Consider the following 22472-nt stretch of genomic DNA (forward strand, 5'->3'; position numbering starts at 1 on the left):
AGAATATATGCAGGAAATGGGATGGAATGGAGCAGGGTGCTGGAATATATCTTTAAAGTGGTTTTACTATACCAGAGGACATGATTGTTTTTGAGACTCTGATAAAGAAATATTTTGAATGATTTCTTCTTTTGAAAGACGGCATGCTCATTACCATTGCCTTGTCACTCTTGCTAAGTTTTGTTAGTGTTTCCTTCTAGTCGTTTCCCAAGTATTTCTTTTTGGCTAAATTATTTGTTTATCTGTATAAAGCTAAGGGGGTTTGTTTTTCGGTGTGGATTTTTTAGCAGGTCTTCCTAATACGGGAAGGAATTTAATAGTGAATTTTTAAAGTAAAGGCCTAGTGCCCATAGGCATATTTTAATGTGTGAATTCTTTATCAAATATGTCATAAATATTGAGGAGGCAGTGTGTTAAAATAGTCTTATTTATTTATTTAATTTTTTAAAATATTTTTTAAAATTTTTATTGAGTTAATGATGGGTTACAGTCTTGTGAAATTTCAGTTGTACATCATTGTCTGTCAGTCGTGTTGTAGGTGCACCCCTTCACCCTTTGAGCCCACCCCCCACCCCCCTTTCCCCTGGTAGCCACTAATCTGTTCTCTTTGTCCACATGTTTAAATTCCTCATAGGAGTGGAGTCATACAGAGATTGTCCTTCTCTATCTGGCTTATTTCACTTAACATAATTCCCTCAAGCTCCATCCATGTTGTTGCAAATGGGACGATTTTGTTCTGTTTTATGGCTGAGTAGTATTCCATTGCATATACATACCACAACTTCTTTATCCATGGAAGCACTTAGGTTGTTTCCATGTCTTGGCTATTGTAAATAATGCTGCAATAAACATTGGGGTGCACAGGACTTTTGGAATTGCTGACTTCAAGCTCTTTGAAGAGATACCCAGTAGTGGGATAGCTGGGTCCTATGGTAGTTCACCATTCCCTTTCCACTTAGACTACTGACAACTATCTTATTGAGGAAAAATGGAATTAAGATTATTATCAGTGTGCTCATTATATTTTTAAAAAATAAGTCTATCAAATCTTTGTCTAGGATTAACTTTTATTAATTGATTTGCATTCAAGTGATTAGGATGATTACAAATAATTATCCAGTCAACTCTTAAAATTTTAATAACATTCCTCTCTTTGGGCATGCTTGGAAAATCTGTCCCTGAATCAAAATTACAAAATATCTACAAAATTTTCACCACAGAACTTTTACAATTAATTATCCATTCCATTTTCACTATTATAGCTTATCCTAAAGAATTAAGTAAATGCGTATTACTTCACTCCTGCACACCCTTTAAACGCAGCTAACAGACACTGAATAAACCAGCTCATCCCCGGCGGGATCCAGAGTTACTTGCCCCACGTGCTGTCCCCAGGCTGCAGCCGCCTGAGGGGACTCGCCCGGGCCCCCGCCCTCAGAGCTCACACCCGCCGTGCGCTCTCGCCCCGGGGCCGCCCCGCCGACCTCCCGCGCGGCTCTGCGCGCACAGGCCGGACGCTCGGAGCCGGCGCCGGGCCGCCCTGCTCGGCCTCCTGGACGCAGCGGCGCCTCTGGACCGAGCACGCGCACCAGCGGCCTCCTCGCAGGCTCCGTGCCCGCGCACGCGCCCTCGCGTCGCGCTCCTGGCTGAGAGACCTGCGCTCGGGCCGGCCTCCGGGCGGTTCTCGCGCTGCCGTTCCACCGGGACTTCCGCGCTTCGGTGGCCTTTCGGACGAGCCGCGGCGCCCAGAGATGTTCAGGTTGGAGCGACACTTCCCAGACGGCAGCAGTCACGCCAGATCTTCGGCTTCCATTCCGTTTTCGCGCGGTTCTCCCTCTTCGCAAGGTGAGTGGAGCTCGTTTGTGGATGTGTTAGCACAGGATGCGGGAATCCTGTGAAGCGAGTCAATTCGGAGCCCGACGTGAACCAGGTGGGGTGGCGGCGGAAGCGCTCACAGCGTTGAGGCCGGTAGTAGGGACGCCAGTCCTCACAGGACTCTCGGGCCTGAACGGCAGAGGACGGTGTGTGTCTGTGGGGACAGACGGGATGCTTGTGGCGGGGTGTGTGTGTGAGAGACGCGAGTGAGCGGTGGGATGCGCCTCCGTGCCGTGGGTGTGGCTGCGAGGCTGTGACAGGTGCGTGGCTGTGCTGGGGTGACGGGGATTTGGTTGCATGTCCTTCACCTGTGCGGGTGTGATGGCTGTGGCTCTGTGGCGTCACTGTCTGGTGGCTCTGGGCTCCCTGGTGTTCCTCCTCTTCTCTCCTCACAGCTGCTTGGCTGCAAGAGGGAAGTAGGACATTGAGCCCTAAAGGAAGATTTCCAGCCACGGGGCACCGAGGTTAGTTTGGGAAAGCCTGGGGAGTTCTCTACTTGGGAGCTCTGAGGGGCGGCTACTGTCTCAGAGCCTCGGGGTTCCCAGAGCTCGGACCCCAGGAACGTGCTGTAAACCTATTCCCGTGGTCCAGGCTCTGTCCTCTTTTCCATCTGTTTATGTGTATGAGCAGGGCGGGTGGACCTGGAGAGTGTCGTGTAAAGGAGTCATTCTGTGCCCCAAGAAAAGCCTGGTGCCTCCTGACTTCCTCCTCAGTCCTGCCATTCCCAAAAGAAGAACCTTGATGAGGGGAAAGAATTGTTTTACACACAAAAGTCAACATTGAGGATAGTTTTTTTTCATAAAATCATTGATTTTAACTTATTGATATAAGAAAAACTTAACAAAACTTTGCAATAATATCTGATTTTTAGTTGTCTTCCCAAAAAATTTCCAAATACTGATTGAAATAGAAGAAAATAAGGAATCATTGTATTTCCCCACGTCTTTCTTTGCTGCTTCAGGGCACTGAGAGTCTTACTGATGTTCTCACTTATGAGACGCTTGATCACATCAGCTTCTTTGGGCAGGTTGTGATTCACAAATGTCTCTTTGATTCTGCTGCATTTCGGTGGGAGGGAAATTTCCTCCTCCTCTTTTCTAGAAGCTCTTGATTTATGAATTAAAAATGCATTCTCAAGCAAAAGTCCTGATTGTTTTTCCCTTTGTTTTGTGAGCATTATCAGAGCAGGGCTGATAAGCACAATTTTAATCTAAGAATAATTTTCTTTTATAATACCGAATTAGAGGACACGCAATGTTCTTCAGTAAAAATATCTAACATATTTATATAGGATTACAACATATTATTAAGTTTTTATGTAGATTATACTTCTCCAAGATATTCATGCTTAGTAGGTGATCTTCATACTCTTAGTTTTACTGATGAAAAAGTCAAGACATTAAAATGTCATGAACTCTAAGAGCAGTTACTTTTAGAAAATCTGAGAACAGAATCTATGTCTTAAGTTTCAACTGGATACCGTTCCCCAGTTATGGGTGCATATTTTACACTTGGACCAGTATCATCCTGATTAATAATGCTGTACCTGCCATCATGTAGCAGAACCAAATTAATTAACCTGTTCCCTGTTAGAGTTTTGTGTTTCTGGGTTTTGGGTGTCAAAAACTAAGTATTGAACATACTCGTACATGCATTTCTTTCTCTCAGTATTTTCTTAAGAAATGTCTAGAACTAGAATTTGGGGTAGAATAATCAGATTTTTAGTAAGTGCTTATGATATTCCAGACCATGCCATCTTAGTATTCGGGGTGATAAAAAGATTCAAATGACATAGTTGACACTTTTACGTTCCTTCTGGTAAGTAAAGTAAACCCTGAATAGGAATAGATGCATCGAAGGCCACTAGGGAGATTCAGATAATGTGACTTGGTGTTTTATAAGGCAGTGATGTCATTCTGACTGCAGTCACCACTGTCGGGTTGTGATTAAACTCTGATGACCTATGAGAGCACCATGATGCTAAGGAATTTATGTTGTAAATTTTTACGTTACTTTTTAAGTTGAGATAGATTCATGATCATAAAATTCAGTCTTTTCTTTTCTTTTTTTTGGTGAGGAAGATTGGCCCTGAGCTAACACCTGTTGCCAGTCTTCCTCTTTTTGCTTGAGGAAGAGTGGCCCTGAGAAAACATCTGTGCCCATCTTCCTCTATTGTGTATGTGGGATGCCACCACAGCATGACTTGTTGAGTGGCGTAGGACCATGCCTGGGATCCAAACCTGTGAACCTGGGCCAACAAAGCAAAGTGTGCTGAACTTGACCACTACGCCACTGGGCCAGCTCCAAAATTCACCTTGTAAAAATGTACTCAAAAGAAAACATTTTACTATAGTCACAAGGTTGTACAAATCAGTACCACTATCTAAGTCCAAAACATTTTATCACCTTAGTAAGAAACCCTGTCCTTGTTAGCTGTCACTTCCTATCCCTGGTCCTCCCATACTCTGGAAACCACTAACCTGTCTTCTGTCTCCATGGATTTGCTGAGTCTTGAAATTCAGTCTACATGGAATCATGCAATATGTGTCCTTTTATGTCTAGCTCCTCTCACTTGGCATGAGGTTTTCAAAGTTCGTCCATGTGGTAGATAAGCACATCATTCTTTTACTTTATTTTGGAAAGTATACATGGCATTACATTTGCCATTAACCACTTTTCAGTGTATAGTTCTGTGACAGTAAAAGACCTTAGATATGTTGTCAAACTTAATGTATAAAATCATAATCACCTAAACATGATTAATTCTATTATAACCATAAGTTAGAGTGCTATGCAGCCATTCAAAATATTTGTCAAAATAAGGAAACTATGTATGATAGAATTTAACAAAGATTTTGAGTATTTAAGATATTCTTTTGTTTCTTTTTAAATCCTGTTTTTCTATCTGTTATGACAAACTCTAAGTTTCAATTGGAGAATTTTATCCTTTTACATTTAATCTAATAATTGACAGATTTAGGTCATCCATTTTACTGTATGTTTTCTTTTTTTCCATTTGGCTTTTGTTCCCCTTTCTCTTTTTTTCTTCTTTGGGGTTAATAATATTTATTTAAAATTCCATTTTAACTTGCTTTTTCTATATGTGCCTATTTTTAGTGGTCACTGTCTGTATTTAAATATATATATGTATATATATGTATTTATATATATATATAATTATTTTATTGGGTCATATTGGCTTTCAACCTTGTATACATTTCAAGTGTCTATCATAATATTTCAGTTTCTCTTTAGACTGCATTGTGTTCATCACCAATAATTCAGTTTTTATCCGTCACCATACATATGTGGCTTTACCATTTCATCCTCCCTCATCCCTTTTTCTTCTGGTAACCACTAATCTAGTCTCATCTATGTGTTTGCTTATATTCCACATAGGAGTGAAATCATACAGTATTTCTTTCTCTGTCTGACTTGTTTTGCTCAAGATCCATCCATGGTGTCTCACATGGGATGAGTTTGTCTGTTTTGATGGGTGAGTAGTATTCCATTGTATATATATACGACACCTTCTTATCCATTTGTCCCTTGATGGGCACCTAGGTTGCTTCCATATCTTGCCTATTGTGAATAATGCTGTGGTGAGCATACGGGTGCATATATCTTTTGGAATTAGTGATTTCATGTTCTTTTGATAAATACCCAGTAGCAGAATGGCTGGATCATACAGTATTTCTGTTTTTAAGTTTTTGAGAAATTTCCATACTGTTTTCCAAGTGGCTGCACTGGTTTACATTCCCACCACCAGTTTAAGAGCATTCCCTTTACTCCACATCCCCTCCAACATTTGTTATTTTTTGTCTTGGTAATTATAGCCATTTGACTGGTGTGAGGTGATACCTCATTGTCATTTTGATTTGCATTTCCCTGACGATTAGTGATGTCCAACATCTTTTTGTGTGCCTATTGGCCATCTGGATATCTTCTTTGAAAAATGTCTGTTCGTATCCTATGTCCATTTTTTTGATTGGATTATTCTTTTTTTTGTTATTGAGTTGTATGAGCTCTTTATATATTTTGGAAAGTAACGCCTTGTCAGATGTATGATTTGCAAATATTTTCTTCCCATTGGTACGTTGTCTTTTCATTTTGATGATGGTTTCCTTTGCCTTGAGGAAGCTCTTTAGTCTGATGTAGTCCCATTTCTTTATTTTGTCTTTTGATTCCCTTGCCTGTAGAGACATGGTATTCAGAAAGATACTACTAAGACCTACGTCAAATCTGTACTGCCTATATGTTCTTCTAAGAGTTTTATGGTTTCAGGTCTTACATTCAAGTCTTTAATCAATTTAGAGTTAATTTTTGAGTATCACGTGAGACAATGGTCTACATTCATTCTTTTGCATGTGGCTGTCCAATCTTCCCAACACTATTAATTGAAGAGACTTTCCTTTCTTCATTGTGTGTTCTTGCCTGCTTTGTTGAAGATTAGCTGTCCCTTGATGTGTGGTTTTACTTCTGGGCTTTCAATTCTGTTCCATTGATCTGTATATCTGGGTTTTTTATGCCAGTACCATGCTGTTTTGACTACTACAGCTTTGTAGTATATTTTGAGTTCAGGGAGCATGATACATCCAAGTGTTTTTTTTTTTTTCCTCCCTCAGAATTGCTTTGGCTATTCAGTGTCATTTGTTTTTCCATATAAATTTTAAGATTCTTTTCTCTCTTTTCATGAAGAATGTCATTGGTATTCCATTCGTGTTTGCATTAAATCTGTAGATTGATCTGTAGATCAGTCTGTAGATTGATTTAGGTAATATGGACATTTTAACTGTGTTTATTCTTCCAATACATGGGAATAGAATATCTTTCCATGTCTTTGTCTTCTTTGAGTTATTTCATTAATGTCATAGTTTTTGGAGTATATGGCATTCACCTCCTTGGTTAAATTTATTCCAGGTATTTTATTCTTTTTTGTTGCAATTGTAAATGGGATTATAGTCTTGACTTCTCTTTCTGCTGGTCCATTATTAGTGTATAGGAATGCAAGTGATTTTGTGTGTGTGAGGAAGACTGGCCTTGAGATAACGTATTTTGCCAACCGTCCTCTTTTATTTTCTCCCCAAAGCCCCAGTACATAGTTGTATATCCTAGTTGTAAATCATTCTAGTTCTTCTATTTGGGATGCCACCACAGCATGGCCTGATGAGCGGTGTGTAGGTCCATGCCCGGAATCCAAACTGGCAAACTGCAGGCCCCCATTACGGAGTGAAATGCAAATGATTTTTGAATGTTGATTTTGTACCCTGCAGCTTTACTGTATTTGTTGATTATTTCTAATAGTTTTTTGTTGGATTCTTTACAGTTTTCTGTATATAGAATCATGTCAACCACAAATAGTGACAGTTTTAATTCTTCCTTTCCTTTTTGGATACCTATTATTTCTTTTACTTGCCTTACTTGTTTGGCTAAAATTTCCAGTACTATGTTGAAGAAGAGTGGCAAGAGTGGGCACCCTTGTCTTGTTCCTGTTCTCAGAGGAATGGCTTTCACTTTTTGACCACTGCGTATGATGTTGGCGGTGGGTTGGTGCTATATGGCCTTTGTAATGTTGAGGTACTTTCCCTCTATACCGATTTTATTGAGAGTTTTTATCATAAATGGATATTGGAAATTGTCAGATGTTTTCTCTCCATCTATTGAGATGATCATGTGATTTTCATTCTTCATTTTGTTAATGTGGTACATCACATTGATGGATATGCTAATGTTGAACCATTTCAGCACCCCTACAGTAAATCCCACCTGATCGTGGTCTATGATCCAATTAATGTATTGTTGTATTCAATTTCCTAATATTTTGTTGAGTACTTTTGCGTCTATGTTCATCACTGATATTGGCCTGTAATTTTCCTTTTTTGTGTCATCCTTGTCTGGTTTTCATATCAGGATAATGTTTGCCTCAGAAAATGAATTCAGAAGTGTCCCATCCTCCCAATTTTTCAGAATAGTTTGAGAAGCATAGGAATTAAATCTTCTCTGAATGTTTGGTAGAATTCACCAGAGAAGCTGTATGGTCCTGGACTTTTTCTTTGGGAGGCTTTTGATAACAGTTTCAATCTCTGCTTGTGATTGGTGTATTCAGATTCTTTATTTCTTCGTGATTCAGTTTTCGGAGGTCATATGGTTCTAAGAATTTATCCATTTCTTCCAGGCTATTCAGTCTGTTGACATATAGTGTTTCATAGTATTCTTCTGTAATCCAATGTGTTTCTGCAGTGTCCATTGTAGTTACTGCTCTGTAATTTCTGATTGTATTTATTCGAGTCTTCTCTCTTTTTTTCTGAATCTGGCTGAGATATTGTCAATTTTGTTTATCTTCTCAGAGAACCACTTCTTAGTTTCATTGATCCTTTCTATTGTTTTTCTACTTCCTGTTTCATTTATTTCTGCTCTGATTTCATTATTTCCTTCCTTCTCCTGACGTTGGGCTTTGTTTGTTCTTTTTCTAGGTCTTCCAGGTATAGAGAAGCTGGTTTATCTGAGACCCCACTGGCTTTCTGTTGGCTCCCATAGGCTTGGATGCTGCTGCCCCATGCATGACCGGTGATGCTTGTCCTGGGTTGTCTGAAGGTGCTCGTTGCACTGCTGCCAGGGGTGCTGGGTTCATAGGTGTCACTATCCCTGCCAGGGACCTGGAGAACTATATGTATCTCCAGCTGAGCTGGTGTTGGGGGGTGCCACCAGTGGGGGCTAGGTCACCAGATCTGCTGTGTTTCCTGAAGCCTCTGGTCACAGGTTCCACCTGCCAGTGCTGGGGCAAAGGGGCTGTTTCTTCTGCCCCCACCCAGTTTGCTCACAGTTGTGTGGGCCAGGCCACCTCCACTGTGCCAGCAGTCACACAGGCCAGGCTGCCACCATCCATGCTTCACTGGCAGTCAGGTGAGCTGGGCTGTCCTCACCACTTGTGCAAGCCACTGTGTGAGGATCCACAACCTGGATTGCTGCCACTCAGGGAGGGTGGTGGGGGCTTCTCCCCTAGTTCCACTGCTTACTGGGGGTTGAGTCCACCCACATTCAGATGTATAGACGCATGGATCTCTTAGGCATCCTCTACTGCTGTATAGGAAATCCTGTGTTGGTCAGTGCATGTCCATTTGGCTGTAACTTAGAGGGGAGTGACAAGGGGGAAAATTCCACCATGAGGCTGATGTCACTCATGTTGTCTCACCTTTTCTGAACTTTCCAAAAAACCAGTTTAAAAAAAATTATTGTGGTCAAACTAGTTTATAACACTGTGAAATTTCAGTTGTACATCAGTATTTATCAAACACCATATCGATGTGCCACCGCACCCCTTGTACCCACTCTCCTGCTGCCACAGTAACCACTAAATTGTTCTCTTTGTCCATAAGTTTGTTTATATTCCACATATGAGTGAAATCATATGTTCTTTTCTCTCTCTGTGTGGCTTATTTCTCTCAACATGATGCCCTCAAGTTCCACCAATGTGGTTGTGAATGGGACGATTATGTGCTTTTTATGGTGGAGTAGTATTCCATTGTATATATATACTACATCATCTTTATCCAATCATCAGTCGTTGGGCACTTGGGTTGCTTCCACATCTTGGCTATTGTGAATAATGCTGCAATGAACATAGAGGTGCATACGTCGCTTAGTGTTGATTTCAAGATCTTTGGATAAATACCCAGTAGTGGGATAGCCTGGTCATATGGTAATTCTATTTTTAACTTTTTGAGAAATCTCCATACTGTTTTCCAAAGTGGCTGCACAAGTTTGCGTTCCCACCAGCAGTAGATGAGGGTTCCCTTTTCTCCACAACCTTTCCAACATTTATTTTTTTGTCTTGGTCATTGTAACTGTTCTAACAGGCATAAGATGATATCTAACTGTAGCATTGATTTGTATCTCCTTGATGATTAATGATGTTTAGCACCTTGTCATCTGCCTATTGACCATCTGTATATCTTCTTTGGAAAAATGTCTCTTCATATCCTCTGCCCACTTATTGATTGGGTCATTTATTCTTTCATAGTTCAGTTGTGTGAGCTCTTTATATATTGCAGAGATTAATCCCTTATCGTATATATGATTTGCAAATATTTTCTCTCAGTTCCTGGGTTGTTTTCTCATTTAGATCTTGGTTTCTTTGCCTTCCAGAAGCTCTTTAGTCTGATGAAGTCCCACTTGTTTATTGTTTCTTTTGTTTCCCTTGTCTGAGTGGACACTATGTTTGTGAAGATCCTTTTAAGGCTGATGACAAAGAGTGTCATATGGAGCCTATATTTGCTTCCATAAGTTTTATAGTTTCTGGTCTTACATTCAAGTCTTTGATCCATTTTGGGTCTATTTTTGTCTATGGAGAAAGATAATGGTCTACTTTCATATTTTAGACGTGGCTCTTTAGTTTTCTCAGCACCACTTATTGAAGAGGCTTTCCTTACTCCATTCTATGTTCTTGGTTCCTTTATTTTTTATTTACTTATTTGTTTTTGAGGAAAATTAGCCCTGAGCTAATGTCTGCTGCCAATTCTCCTCTTTTTGCTGAGGAAGACTGGCCCTGACCTAACGTCTGTGCCCATCCTCCTCTACTTTATATGTGGGATGCCTACCACAGCATGGCTTGCCAAGTGGTGCCATGTGCACACCCAGGATCCAAACTGGCCAACCTCGGGCCACCAAAGAGGAACGTGCAAACTTAACCACGGCACCACCAGGCCAGCCCCTCTTGCTTCCTTTATTGAAGATTTGCTGTCCATGTATGTGTGGTTTTATTTCAGGGCTTTCAGTTCTGTTTCACTGACCTGTGTGCCTGTTTTTGTACTGGTACCATGCTGTTCTGATTACTACAGTTTTGTAATATGTTCTGAAATCAGGGACTTCAATACCATCAGTTTTCTTCTTGTTTCTCAGGACTGCTTTGGCTATTCTGGTTTTTTTGTTGCCCCATACGAATTTTAAGATTCTTTGTTCTATTTCTGTGAAGATTGTCATTGGGATTCTGATTGTGATTGCATTGAATCTGTGGATTGCTTTAGGTAGTATGGCCATTTTAACTATGTTTATTTTTCCAATCCGTGTACATGGACTATCTTTCCATTTCTTTGTCATTATCGATTTCTTTCAGTAATGTCCTATAGTTTTCCTTGTATAGGTTTTACACATCTTTGGTTAAGTTTATTCCTAGATATTTTAATCTTTTTGTTGAAATTGTAAATTGGGTTGTATTCTTGAGTTCTTGCTCTATTAGTTCGTTATTAGAGTATAGAAATGCCACTGATTTTTGTACATTGACTTTGTATGCTACAACTTTGCTGTAGTTGTTGATTATTTCTAAGAGTTTTCCGATGGATTCTTTAGAGTTTTCTAAACATTTTATATATAGAAATGATGTCGACTGCAAAGAGTGAAAGTTTCACTTCTTCAGTGCCTATTTGGATTCTTTTTATTTCTTTTTCCTGCCTAATTGCTCTGACCAAAACCTCTGTACTATGTTGAATAAGAGTGGAGAGAGTGGGCATCCTTGTCTTGTTCCTGTTATCAGTGGGATGGCTTTCAGTTTCCCCCATTGAGTATGATGTTGGCTGTGAGTTTGTCATATATGACCTTTCCTATGTTGGGATATTTTCCTTCTATACCCATTTGATTGAGAATTTTTATCATGAATGGATGCTGGATCTTGTCAAATGCTTTCTCTGCTTCTATAGAGCTGATCATGTGGTTTTTGTTCCTCCTTTTGTGTTTATATGGTGTATCACATTTACTGATTTGTGGGTGTTGAAACATTCCTGTGTCCCTGGTATGAATCCCACTTGATCATGGTGTATGATCTTCTTAATGTATTACTGTATTCAGTTTGCCAATATTTTGGTGAGGATTTTTGCATCTATGTTCATCAGCGATATTGACCTGTAATTTTCCTTCTTTGTATTGTTCTTGTCTGGTGGTGGGATCAGGGTGATGTTGGCCTCATAGAATGTGTTAGGGGTATTTCCATCTTCCTCAACTTTTTGGAATAGTTTGAGAAGAATAGGTAATAAATTGTCTTTGAATGTTTGGCAGGATTCTCCTGAGAAGCCATCGGGTCCTGGATTTGTATTTTTGGAGAGGTTTTTGATTACTGTTTCACTCTTTTTACTTGTGATTGCTCTATTCAGATTCTCTGTTTATTCTTGATTCAGTTTTGGGAGGTTGTAAGAGTCTAAGAATTTACCCATTTCTTCTAGATTGTCCAGTGTGTTAGCATATAGTTTTTCATAGTATTCTCGTAATCTTTTGTATTTCTGTGCTATCCATGGAAATTTCTGCTCTTTCATTTCTAATTTTATTTATTTGAGACTTCTTTCTTTTTTTCTTAGTCTCACTAAGGGTTTGTCAATTTTCTTCATCCTCTCAAAGAACCAGCTCCTTGTTTCATTGATCCTTTTCACAGTGTTTTTTGTTTCTATTTCATTTATTTCTGCACTTCATTTTTATTATTTCCCTGCTTCTCCTGAGTTTGGGCTTTTTTCTTCTTCTTTTTCTAATTCTGTTAGGTGTAGATTAAGATAGTTTATTTGAGCTTTTTCTTGTTTGTTAACGTGGTGCTGTATTGCTATAAATTTCCCTCTTAGGACTGCTTTTACTGCATCTCATAAGAGTCAACATGCTGTTTGCATTCATGTTTGCCTCCAAATATCTTTTGATTTCTTCATTTTTCTGACGACCCTGTGGTTGTTCAGTAGCATGTTGTCTAGTCGCCACATTTTTGGTTCCTCTCCCAGCTTTTTTCTTGTAGTTGATTTTTAGTTTCATGGCGTTATGGTCATAAAAGATAGTAGATATGATTTCAATCTACCTAAATTTATTAAGGTTTGCCTTGTTTCCCAATATTTGCTCTATCCCTGAGAATGTTCTATGTGTTCTTGAGAAGAATGTGTATTCTGCTGTTTTGGGATGGAAGGCTCTATATATGTCTACTACATTCATCTCATCTAGTTTTTCATTTAAGTCCAGTATCTGTTTGTTGGCTTTTTCTCTGGATGATCTATCCATTGATGTAAGTGGAGTGTTGAGGTCCCCTACTATTATTGTGTTGTTGGTAATATCTCCTTTTAGCTTTGTTAATAGTCGCTTTATGTACTTTGGTGCTCCTGTGTTGGGTGTAGACATGTTTATAAGTGTTATGTCTTCTTGGTGGTGAGTCCCTTTTATTATTATACACTGCCCCTTTGTCTCTCTTTATCAGTTTTATCTTGAAGTCTACTTTGTCTGATATAAGTATGGCATCACCTGCTTTCTTTGGTTTGCCATCGACTTGAAGTATTGTCTTCTATCTCTTCACTCTGAGCCTATGTTTGTCTCTAGAGCTGAGATATGTTTCCTGGAGGCAGCATATTGTTGGGTTTTGTTCTTTAATCCATCTTGTCACTCTGTGTCTTTTGATTGGAGAATTCAATCCATTTACATTTGGAGAGATTATTGATATATAGGGCTTAACACTACCATCTTCTCACACATTTCCTGGTTCTTCTGCATTTCCTTTGTTTCCTTCCTGTGTATTTTGGACTACCAATTTGATTAGGTAGTTTTCTCTGTTGGTTTTCTTCTTTTCCTCCTCGTTTATTGTAAAGATGTCTGTTCTGATTATTTGTTATTGGTTACCCTTACGTTCATATAAACAATCTCATAGTTGAGATAGTCCATTTTCTGACAGCCTCCTACTTCCTTAGACTATACTGATTCCATCCCTTTACTATTTCCCTTCTAAGTTATTTTGTCATATCATTTTCCAACTTGTGTTGTGAGTCTATGGATAAAAAGATGAGGTCATTTTTGTTTTGGTATTTTCTGTTTATATTATCCTTGACATTAGAATTGTTTACTAACCTGATCTGATAGAGATATGCCACTTCTTGATTATTGCCTACCTATTCATCTCCTTGCTCAGGGCTTTGTAGCGCCTTTCCTATTTCTTTTTTCAGATATGAGGGCCTTCTTGAGGATTTCTTGTAGGGGGGCACTTGTGGGAATGAACTCCCTTAGCTTTTGTTTATCTGGGAAAGTTTTTATTTCTCTGTCATATCTGAAGGAGATTTTCATTGGATAGAGTATTCTTGGCTGAAAGTTTGGTCATTCAGGATTTTGAATAGATCATTCCACTCTCTCCTAGACTGTCAGGTTTCTGCGGAGAAATCCACTGAAAGCCTGATGTGGTTCCTTTGCAAGCTATTTTCTTCTGCCCTGCTGCCTTAGTATATTTTCTTTTCTTCTTTTTTTTTTTTTTGAGGAAGACTAGCCCTGAGCTAACTACTGCCAATCCTCCTCTTTTTGCTGAGGAAGACTTGCCCTGAGCTAACATCTGTGCCCATCTTCCTCTACTTTATATTTGGGACGCCTGCCACAGCATGGCTTGCCAAGTGGTGCCAGATCCACACCTTGAATCCAAACCAGCGAAACCTGGGCCGCCAAAGTGGAACGTGCGAACTTAACCACTGCACCACCGGGCCAGCCCTGGTTGTCTTTTCATTTTGATCCTTGTTCCCTTTTCCTTCCAGAAGCTCTTTAGTCTGATGAAGTCCCAGTTATTTCTTTTTTTCCCTTGCCTGAAGAGACATGGTATTCAAAAAGATCTTTGTAAGACCCATGTCAAAGAGTCTACTGCCTATATTTTCTTCTAACAGTTTTATAGTTTCATGTCTTACCTTCAAGTAGTTGATCCATTTTGAGTTAATTTTTGTTTATGGTGAAAGATAATGGTCTACTTTCATTCTTTTGCATGTGGTTGTCCAGTTTTCCCAATGTCATTTATTGAAGAGTCTTTCCTTTCTACATTGTATGTTCTTAGCCCCCTTGTCAAAGATTAGCTGTCTGTAGATGTGTGGTTTTATTTCTGGGCTTTCTCTTCTGTTCCACTGATCTGTGTGCCTGTTTTCTTACCAGTACCATGCTGTTTTGATTACTATATCTTTGTAGTATATTTTGAAGTCAGGGATTGTGATGCCTCCAGCTTTGTTTTTTTCCTCAGAATTGCTTTAGCTATTTGAGTTCTTTTGTTCCCCCATATGAATTTTAGGATTCTTTGTTCTATTTCCATGAAGAATGTCGTTGGGATTCTGATTGGGATTGCATTGAATCTGTAGCTCACTTTAGGTAGTATGGACATTTTAACTATGTTTATCCTTCCAATCCAAGTTCATGGAATATCTTTCCATTTCTTTATGTCATCATCAATTTCTTCCAGTAATGTCATATAGTTTTCATTGTATAGGTGTTTTACCTCCTTGATTAAATTTACTCCTAGATATTTTATTCATTTTGTTGCAGTTGTAAATGGGATTGTATTCTTGAATTCTCTTAGTTCATTATTAGAGTATAGAAATGCAACTGATCTTTGTAAGTTTGTTTTGTACCCTGCATCTTTGCTGTAATTTTTTATTATTTCTAATAGACTTCCATCTCTGCTCTATTCTTGATCATTTCCTTCCTTCTGCTTGCTTTTGGTTTTGTTTGCTCCTCTTTTCTACCTTCTTAAGGTGAACAATTAGGTATTTATTTAAAATAATTTTTTCTAATACAGGTGTTAAAGCTATAAATTTTCCTCTGCATCCTCGTTTACTTCTTATCAGTTGTGAGATGTTGTTTTTGTTTCATTCATTCAAATTATTTTTAGTTTCCATTGTGATTTCTTCTTTGACATGTGGGCAGTTTAGAAGCATGTAGTTTAATTTCCAAACTTTGAGATTTTCCCACATTTCTTTCTGTTGCTTTTTAATTCAATTATGTTGTGATAGGAGAACTTTACATTATTTCAGTTCTTTTAAATATATTGAGTCATTTTATAGCCTAGCATATGGTCTCTGCCTCTATTCTACACATGTGACGTCATTCAAATTGGCAGATAAGATTGTTCATATTCATTTTTTAATCTAGTTTTTCTCTCCATTATTGGGAATGCTGTGTGACAGTTAAAAAATTATTGACTCAGGTATAATATCATTCATTCTGGCTGCTCTGTAAATACATCTGTGCTCTTTAATCACACACCCATCCTTGGATTATTTTATGGCAGAGTATCTGCTTGGCTCCTGCGTCACTCAGAGCTTCTCCAGTGCCTGGTGCCAGCAGCTCTCAGTAATCAGCAGTTTCCATGTGTGTCCTCCATTGCACAGTTTCGCACTTAAGTATCTCTGGTGAGATTCCCCACGGACAGCTTTACGCAGCACACTAGGGGGTGGGCTTCTTGAAGATCCATTACCATGGCTTACTCGCAGAGTCCTGTCAGTAAGTAAAGGCCTTGCCCTCTCCCACAAGGTCTGGATTTCAGTCCTGTCAAGTGGATCTCCCATGGGCTCTCAATCTCAGCCCTGTTTAGTGTTCCTTATATCTCTAGTCTTACATTCTGTAGCGTTCTGTTTACTTACTTGCTAATCTCTCATTATTCTAATCCCCTTATGTTAGTCATTTATATTAACAGTTTCCTGTTCAAATTACTGTGAGGTTTCTCTTCCTTCATTGGACGCAGACTGAGAATGGCATATTAAAGACCCCAGCTATTGTTGACAATTTGTTTATATCTTAATTCTGCCAGACTTGCTTCATATATTTTGTTGTTCAGCTCTCAAATATGTTTATAAGTGTTAAATAATTATGTAAGTTGCCAGTTTCCTCCTTATAAAATATTCCTTTTTGTCTCTAGTGGCATTTTTTGCATCAAACAGTAGTTTGCCTGATATTGATATAGCCACTCCAGCTATTTTGTTACTATTTGCATGGTGTACTTTCCTATGATTTTACTTTGAACCTATTTGTCTATTTGAATTTAAAGTTTGTCTCTTGTAAACAGCATACAGTTGTATATTGTTTTGTTTTGAGACGGACAATCTTTGCTTCCCCCGCCCCCCCAGGACGATTGGCCCTGAGCTATCTGTTGCCAATCTTCCTCTTTTTGCTTGAAGAAGATTGTTGCTGAGCTAACATCTGTGCCAATCTTGCTCTGCTTTAGGGGGATGCCGCTGCAGTGTGGCCTGATGAGAGCTGATAGATCCCACCTGAGATCAGAACCTGCAAACCTTGGGTGACCGAAGCAGAGCACATGAACTTAACCACTGGGCCACAGAGTTGGCCCCAACCATCTCAGCTTTCAATTGGAGTACTTCATACATTTCAAATTTAATTCAACTATCGATATTGTTAACTTTTTATCTCCCATTTTGCTGTTTCCTATGTCTTATGTGCTTTTGTGCCTTTTTACTGCTTTTTCATATCAAATATATTTTTTTCTAGAGAAACATTTTACTGGTTCTCTTAATAGCCTGAATTATTTTCTTAGTAGTTACTCAAGGGAAGACAATATACATCTTAACATAATACTATTCAGATTAATATTTACTTCCAGTAAGGTTTAGAAACTGTTTCGATATAGCTCCATTCCTCCCTGTCTTTGTGCAATTTTCATATACTACATATTTATATAGGTCCAACATTACAGTTTTTTCATTGTTTTGTGCAATCATCTTTACCATCAGTTAAAAGAAAGAGAAAGATGCATTTTCAATGTCATCTGGCCTGCATTGTTTCTGAAGAGAGGTCAGCTGTCAGTTGCTTGTGGTTCCCTTGTACGTAATGAGCCCTCTTTCTCTTGCTTCTTGCAAGATTTTCTACTTGTCTTTGGCATTCAGTAGCTTGACTATGATGTGTTTATATGTGAATTGCCTTTTGTTTATCCTACTTGAAGTTTGTTGACCTTCTTGGATTTGTAGATTGGTTTCTCCTCATTTGGGGAAATGTTGGGCCATTATTTCTTCAAAGAACTTTTCTGTCCTTTTCTCTACTCTCCTTCAAAGTAACTACTATACTCCTGGAACTTCTGTCATGTGTATGCTTGCTATGCTTGATTGTTTTCCCAGCAGGTTGTGACATTCTGTTAATTTTTATTCCTTTTATCTTTGTTTCTTCAGACTGGATAATCTCCATTGACCTATGAGCAGGTTCACAAAATCTTCCTTCTAACAACTCAATTTGCTGTTGAGCTTGTCTTTGGAACTTTTCATTTCAGATATTCAACACTTTATGTCTTGAATTTCTATTATCTTCTTTTTAAAAAGTAATCTCTCTTTATTGATTCTCTATTTGATGAGCCATTGTACACATTATTTTAGTTCATCAAATATGGTTTCATTTAGATCTTTGAATATATTTATAATAGCTCCTTTTAAGTATTTTTTTCCTGAGTCCAATATCTTCACCTCCCCCAGAAACAGTTTCTGTTCACTTTTCCCCATGTATGGTTCACACTTTCCCATTTCTTTGCAGTTCCCATTTTTTATTGTTGACACCTGGATATTTTAGATAATATTGCACCAACTCTGGATTTAGATCTACTACTCCCCCAGGAATTGATATTGTTGCTTTTGTGTACTGACTTGACTAATTCTGGAATCTGTCTCCTTTGCAACGTGGAGATGCTGATGTCTCTGACCAGTTTATTGTTATTTTTTAAATTCTTTTTTTCCTTTAAGCCTGGCTTCACAGAGTCACTTCTGGGTCAGCATATCTTAGTGGTCAGCCAATGAATGCTCAGATGTTGTCCATAAGCCCCTTGATTAGGTGAGCCTTCTACCCCTTGGCAATGGCTCTGAGTGTTGGTTGGGAAACACATTAAAATCCCTGGCTTTTACCAGACAGAGAAAGACAAACACCATATGATTTCACTCATAAGTGGAAGATAAAGTAACACACAAAGAGAACAGTTTAGTGTTACCAGAGGCAAAGGGTGCTGGGGGGTAGGGACAAGGCATGAAGGGGCACATTTATATAGTGACTGACAAACAATAATGTACAACTGACATTTCACAGTGATATAAATTATTATGACCTCAATAAAATTAAAAAAAAAAAAACAAATCCTTGGCTTTTTACTTTCTGCAGGGCCTTCTCCTGTCACCTCTTTGCATACTCAAGGCCTCGTATTCAGCCAGAGATGGACAGATGGCTAGGGTTCTCACAACTTTATGCATAAACCAACCTTCCGGACCCCTACGAGTATGTCAAATCTTATTAAGAACTTCTCTGGCTTTCTCATTTCCAGAATTGCCTTGATTAACCTCTGGTTAGTCTCATGATATTGCACCCTCAGACCGTCTGTGTTAGCTATCCATCCCCAGTTGTTTGCACTGAGGTTCATATTCCTTTTGCACAACACCTCCAGGCATGGGGTTTTTCCATACTCCATTCCAACTCACGTCAGTATCCCAGAGCTCAAAGCTGCTGGTTTTCATAGCTTGTTCAGCTCTGGTAAAACAAAGCCAGAAGGAGATGGGAGCATCCCTAGGCTAAAACTCTGGACACTCCCAATGTCCCTTCCTGGAGTTCAGTAGTTTTGCTTGAATAAATGCGTCTTGATTCATTTATGTGTTTGCTCAATTTCCATAGAGTGAAAGTAATTAGTTTAATAATGTTATGCAGTTTCATCATTGCTTTTTGGGGAAAATTGCCAAGCTCCTCATTACACCATTCTGAGGGTCCCACTCAGTTATCTTTTTACTAATTTAAAAAATAAGAAAGAAATATACTTACACACATTTTTATCATGTCTTGTGTAGATCTAAGTTTTCATCTGATTTTATTTTCTATCTGTCTGGAGGACTTTAACATTTTTATAGTGCAGGTATGCTATTAAATCAATTCTTTCATTTCTTATGTCTGTGAGAAAATTGGACATACACAAACTTTTACTTTTTTACGAAAATATTTTACTTTGCATAGAATTCAAGGAAATATTTTTCTTTTCAGCACTGCATGAGGATTTTGCTCAATTGCCTTCTACCTTTGTTTTCCCAAAGGAAATCTGATTTTATTCTTGTTTTTGTTCTTTACATAATGAGTCTCCTTTCTCTGCTGACTTCCTCTTTACTTCATCACTGTTTTAAAATCATGGGTTATGATCAGCCTTGGTTTATATTTCTACATTCCTATGATTACAGTTCACTGAGTTTTAATTTTAGGTCTATAATTTTCATCAATTTTGGAAAATTGTTTACCATATTCTTCAAATAATTTTTCAGTCCCCTCCTCTTTCTTCATTCTTTGGGAGCTTTAATGATAATATTAGGTCACTGAAAGTTGTCTCACAGCTCACTGATAAGTTTACAGTCTTTTCATTCTGTTTCTTTTTGATTAGTATACCTTCAACCTCAATAATCTTTTCTCTGCAGTACCTAATCAGTTGTTAATTTCCCCAATGTATTTTACATTTCAGGCATTGTAGTTTTCATTTCCATATGTTTAATTTGGGTTTTTAAAAATCTCCCATGACTCTCTTAACATGCTCATATTTTGCTCTATCTTTGTCACCATATGAAACATAGGTATAACTATTTTAATAACCTGTCTACTAATTCTATATCTGAGTCAGTTTTAAATATTGATTTTTCTCCTGATCATGTATCACATTTTCCTGCTTCTTTGCAGGTGGTATAACTTGGAAAGTGTTTGATCCTTTCAAGGTGCATTTTTAAGCTTTGTTAGGCAAGACCAGAGTAGCTTATAAAAGGTTAAGGGCTTTTTTATGTCATAGGTCTAATTTTTCCTCTCTATTAAGCCAGTCTCCTTTTGCATACTTTACCCAATATTCCATATATTATGGAGTTTTTCCACTGTGGCTATTGGTTCATTACTTTTGGAGAAATACTAGGGTTCACCTTGACTGTTTATGCAGTCAGGGATCTTAGTCTTGAGCAGTTGACTAATGTCTGAACACTGTCATTTCACACATATTTTTTATATTTTTAAATTGTTTGAGGTGAAAGAGTGCCTGCTATCCTTGTTACTCCATCATAGGGGAGGAAGGGTCTGAAACTATAACTTAACCCATCTCAATCACGTGTTTGTAAGAAGGAAATAAAGGAGAGATATTTAGGGGCCTCCATCGCAAGGTCACCAAGACCTAGGCCCTGACTGAGAAATATTTGGTTGATAAGCTAGATCCAAAACATTCACTTTTTGCGATTGCACTTTGTGTGTGTGTGTGAGGCAAAAACACGGAAACTGCAGGAATTATCTAAAATCGTCCAGTTATCATAATCATAGGGGAAATATGGTAAGAAATGAGAATATGAGAATGTATAAACATAAAAATGGTAATAACAAAATGTAAGTCAACTTTTTTCCAATTTACTATTTTTAAACAATATTTTTGCGTATTGTTTCTACTAGACAAGAATTAAGATGCTTTCAAATATCTGACAAAGATTTATGATTTTAACCATATGCTTTACAGTACTCAATTAATTTTGCAAATGATTAAATGTGTGGCAGTATTTAATTAGTTAAATCCATAAAATTCTCTTTATTTATGTCAAATGTAGGTATTCAGAATATTCCTATCTGATAGAAAGTTTTATGATGATAGAAAACTTCTTTATCTGTAAAGTCCAATACACGTGGCTAGTGAACACTTGGTTATGGCTAGTACCCGTGAAGGATTCAATTTTTAATTTTATTTAATTTTAATCAATTAAATTTAAATAGCCACAAGTAGCTAGTGGCTATTGTATCTGACAGCGCAAATCTAGAGGGATGTTGATAGTTTAATGAAATGACAATTATTTGACAATTATAACTTTAGGCATGGTACATTAAACAAATAAAACTATTAGTGGATATTTCTCACCCTGCTTTAAAACCTTCACACGTTAAAGAATCTGCACTATTGTTAAGTTTGCTGGTAAGTATTGAAACACGGCTAAGCAGCCACATGGCATTTTATACTCTTGTAGAATGGCCCTGAGCTCCAGCATACTATTGGCCAACAACACATGATACCTGATTTTCACTGAGGGGCTCATTTAGAGATGCTCCCTTTATGTGGGACTCAGCAGTACTACCAGGATGAGAAGTGCTCAAAGGAATTGGGCTGGGGCAGGTACCCAGGTAATCTGTTGGCTTCAAACAAAGTATAAATGGAAACACTAGTCTGTCAGATGAATTTGGGAAAGTGGTTAACACTCTAATATTAAAATCACAAGAAAGGAAATGAAATGAAAAAAACAGCCCTATGGGTTAGCAATCAAGTTGTATGTATATTTTTTGTTTTTATTTTTTTGGTGAGGAAGATTGGCCCTGAGCTATCATCTGTTGCCAATCTTCCTCTTTCTGCTTGAGGAAGTTTGTTGCTGAGCGAATACCTGTGCCAATCTTCCTCTATTTTGTATGTGGGATGCTCACCACAGCATGCTGTGATGAGCAGTGTATAGGTCCATACCCAGGATCTGAACCTGCGAATTCTGGGCCACAAAAGTGGAGCATGCGAGCTTAACCACCAGGCCTGCACCTCTAACTTTTAATGAACATGTAATGGCGATAACAAAAATTTAAGACTATTAAATTCTTAATTTTGAGTATTAATGTATGAAATCAATATTAATACCAATTTTGAATATTTGTACAAAACTTCTGAATAAAATATTCACAAGAAAAACTGAGCAGTTTTTCAAGAGAATAATATGCCATGGCCAAGCATGTTATATTCTGCCTCAAGTGTTATATGCGGTTTTATTCATTGTTATATGAGGTTTTATTGCACTGTCCTCCTCAGCTGTCTGGCTATTCGGTGTCTGGTTATTAAGGAATTC

The 22472-nt window shown here is 38.2% G+C and overlaps 1 protein-coding gene across 1 annotated transcript in view; it reads right to left on the bottom strand.

The window, feature by feature from the left end:
- Positions 1-1049: 1049 nt before the first annotated feature.
- Positions 1050-22472, bottom strand: part of LOC111772043 (uncharacterized) — a 45052-nt gene continuing 23629 nt past the window's right edge. The window contains exons 3-4 of the mRNA XM_070259409.1: positions 2184-2278; positions 1050-2029 (exon numbers count right to left, since the gene is read on the bottom strand). Coding sequence (XP_070115510.1) covers positions 1756-2029; positions 2184-2278 — 369 coding nt within the window. The 3' untranslated portion in view covers positions 1050-1755. The remainder of the gene's footprint in view (positions 2030-2183; positions 2279-22472) is intronic.

The sequence above is a fragment of the Equus caballus genome, unplaced genomic scaffold, assembly GCF_041296265.1.
Source record: "Equus caballus isolate H_3958 breed thoroughbred unplaced genomic scaffold, TB-T2T haplotype2-0000437, whole genome shotgun sequence".
In the NCBI taxonomy this organism is placed as follows: Eukaryota; Metazoa; Chordata; class Mammalia; order Perissodactyla; family Equidae; genus Equus; species Equus caballus.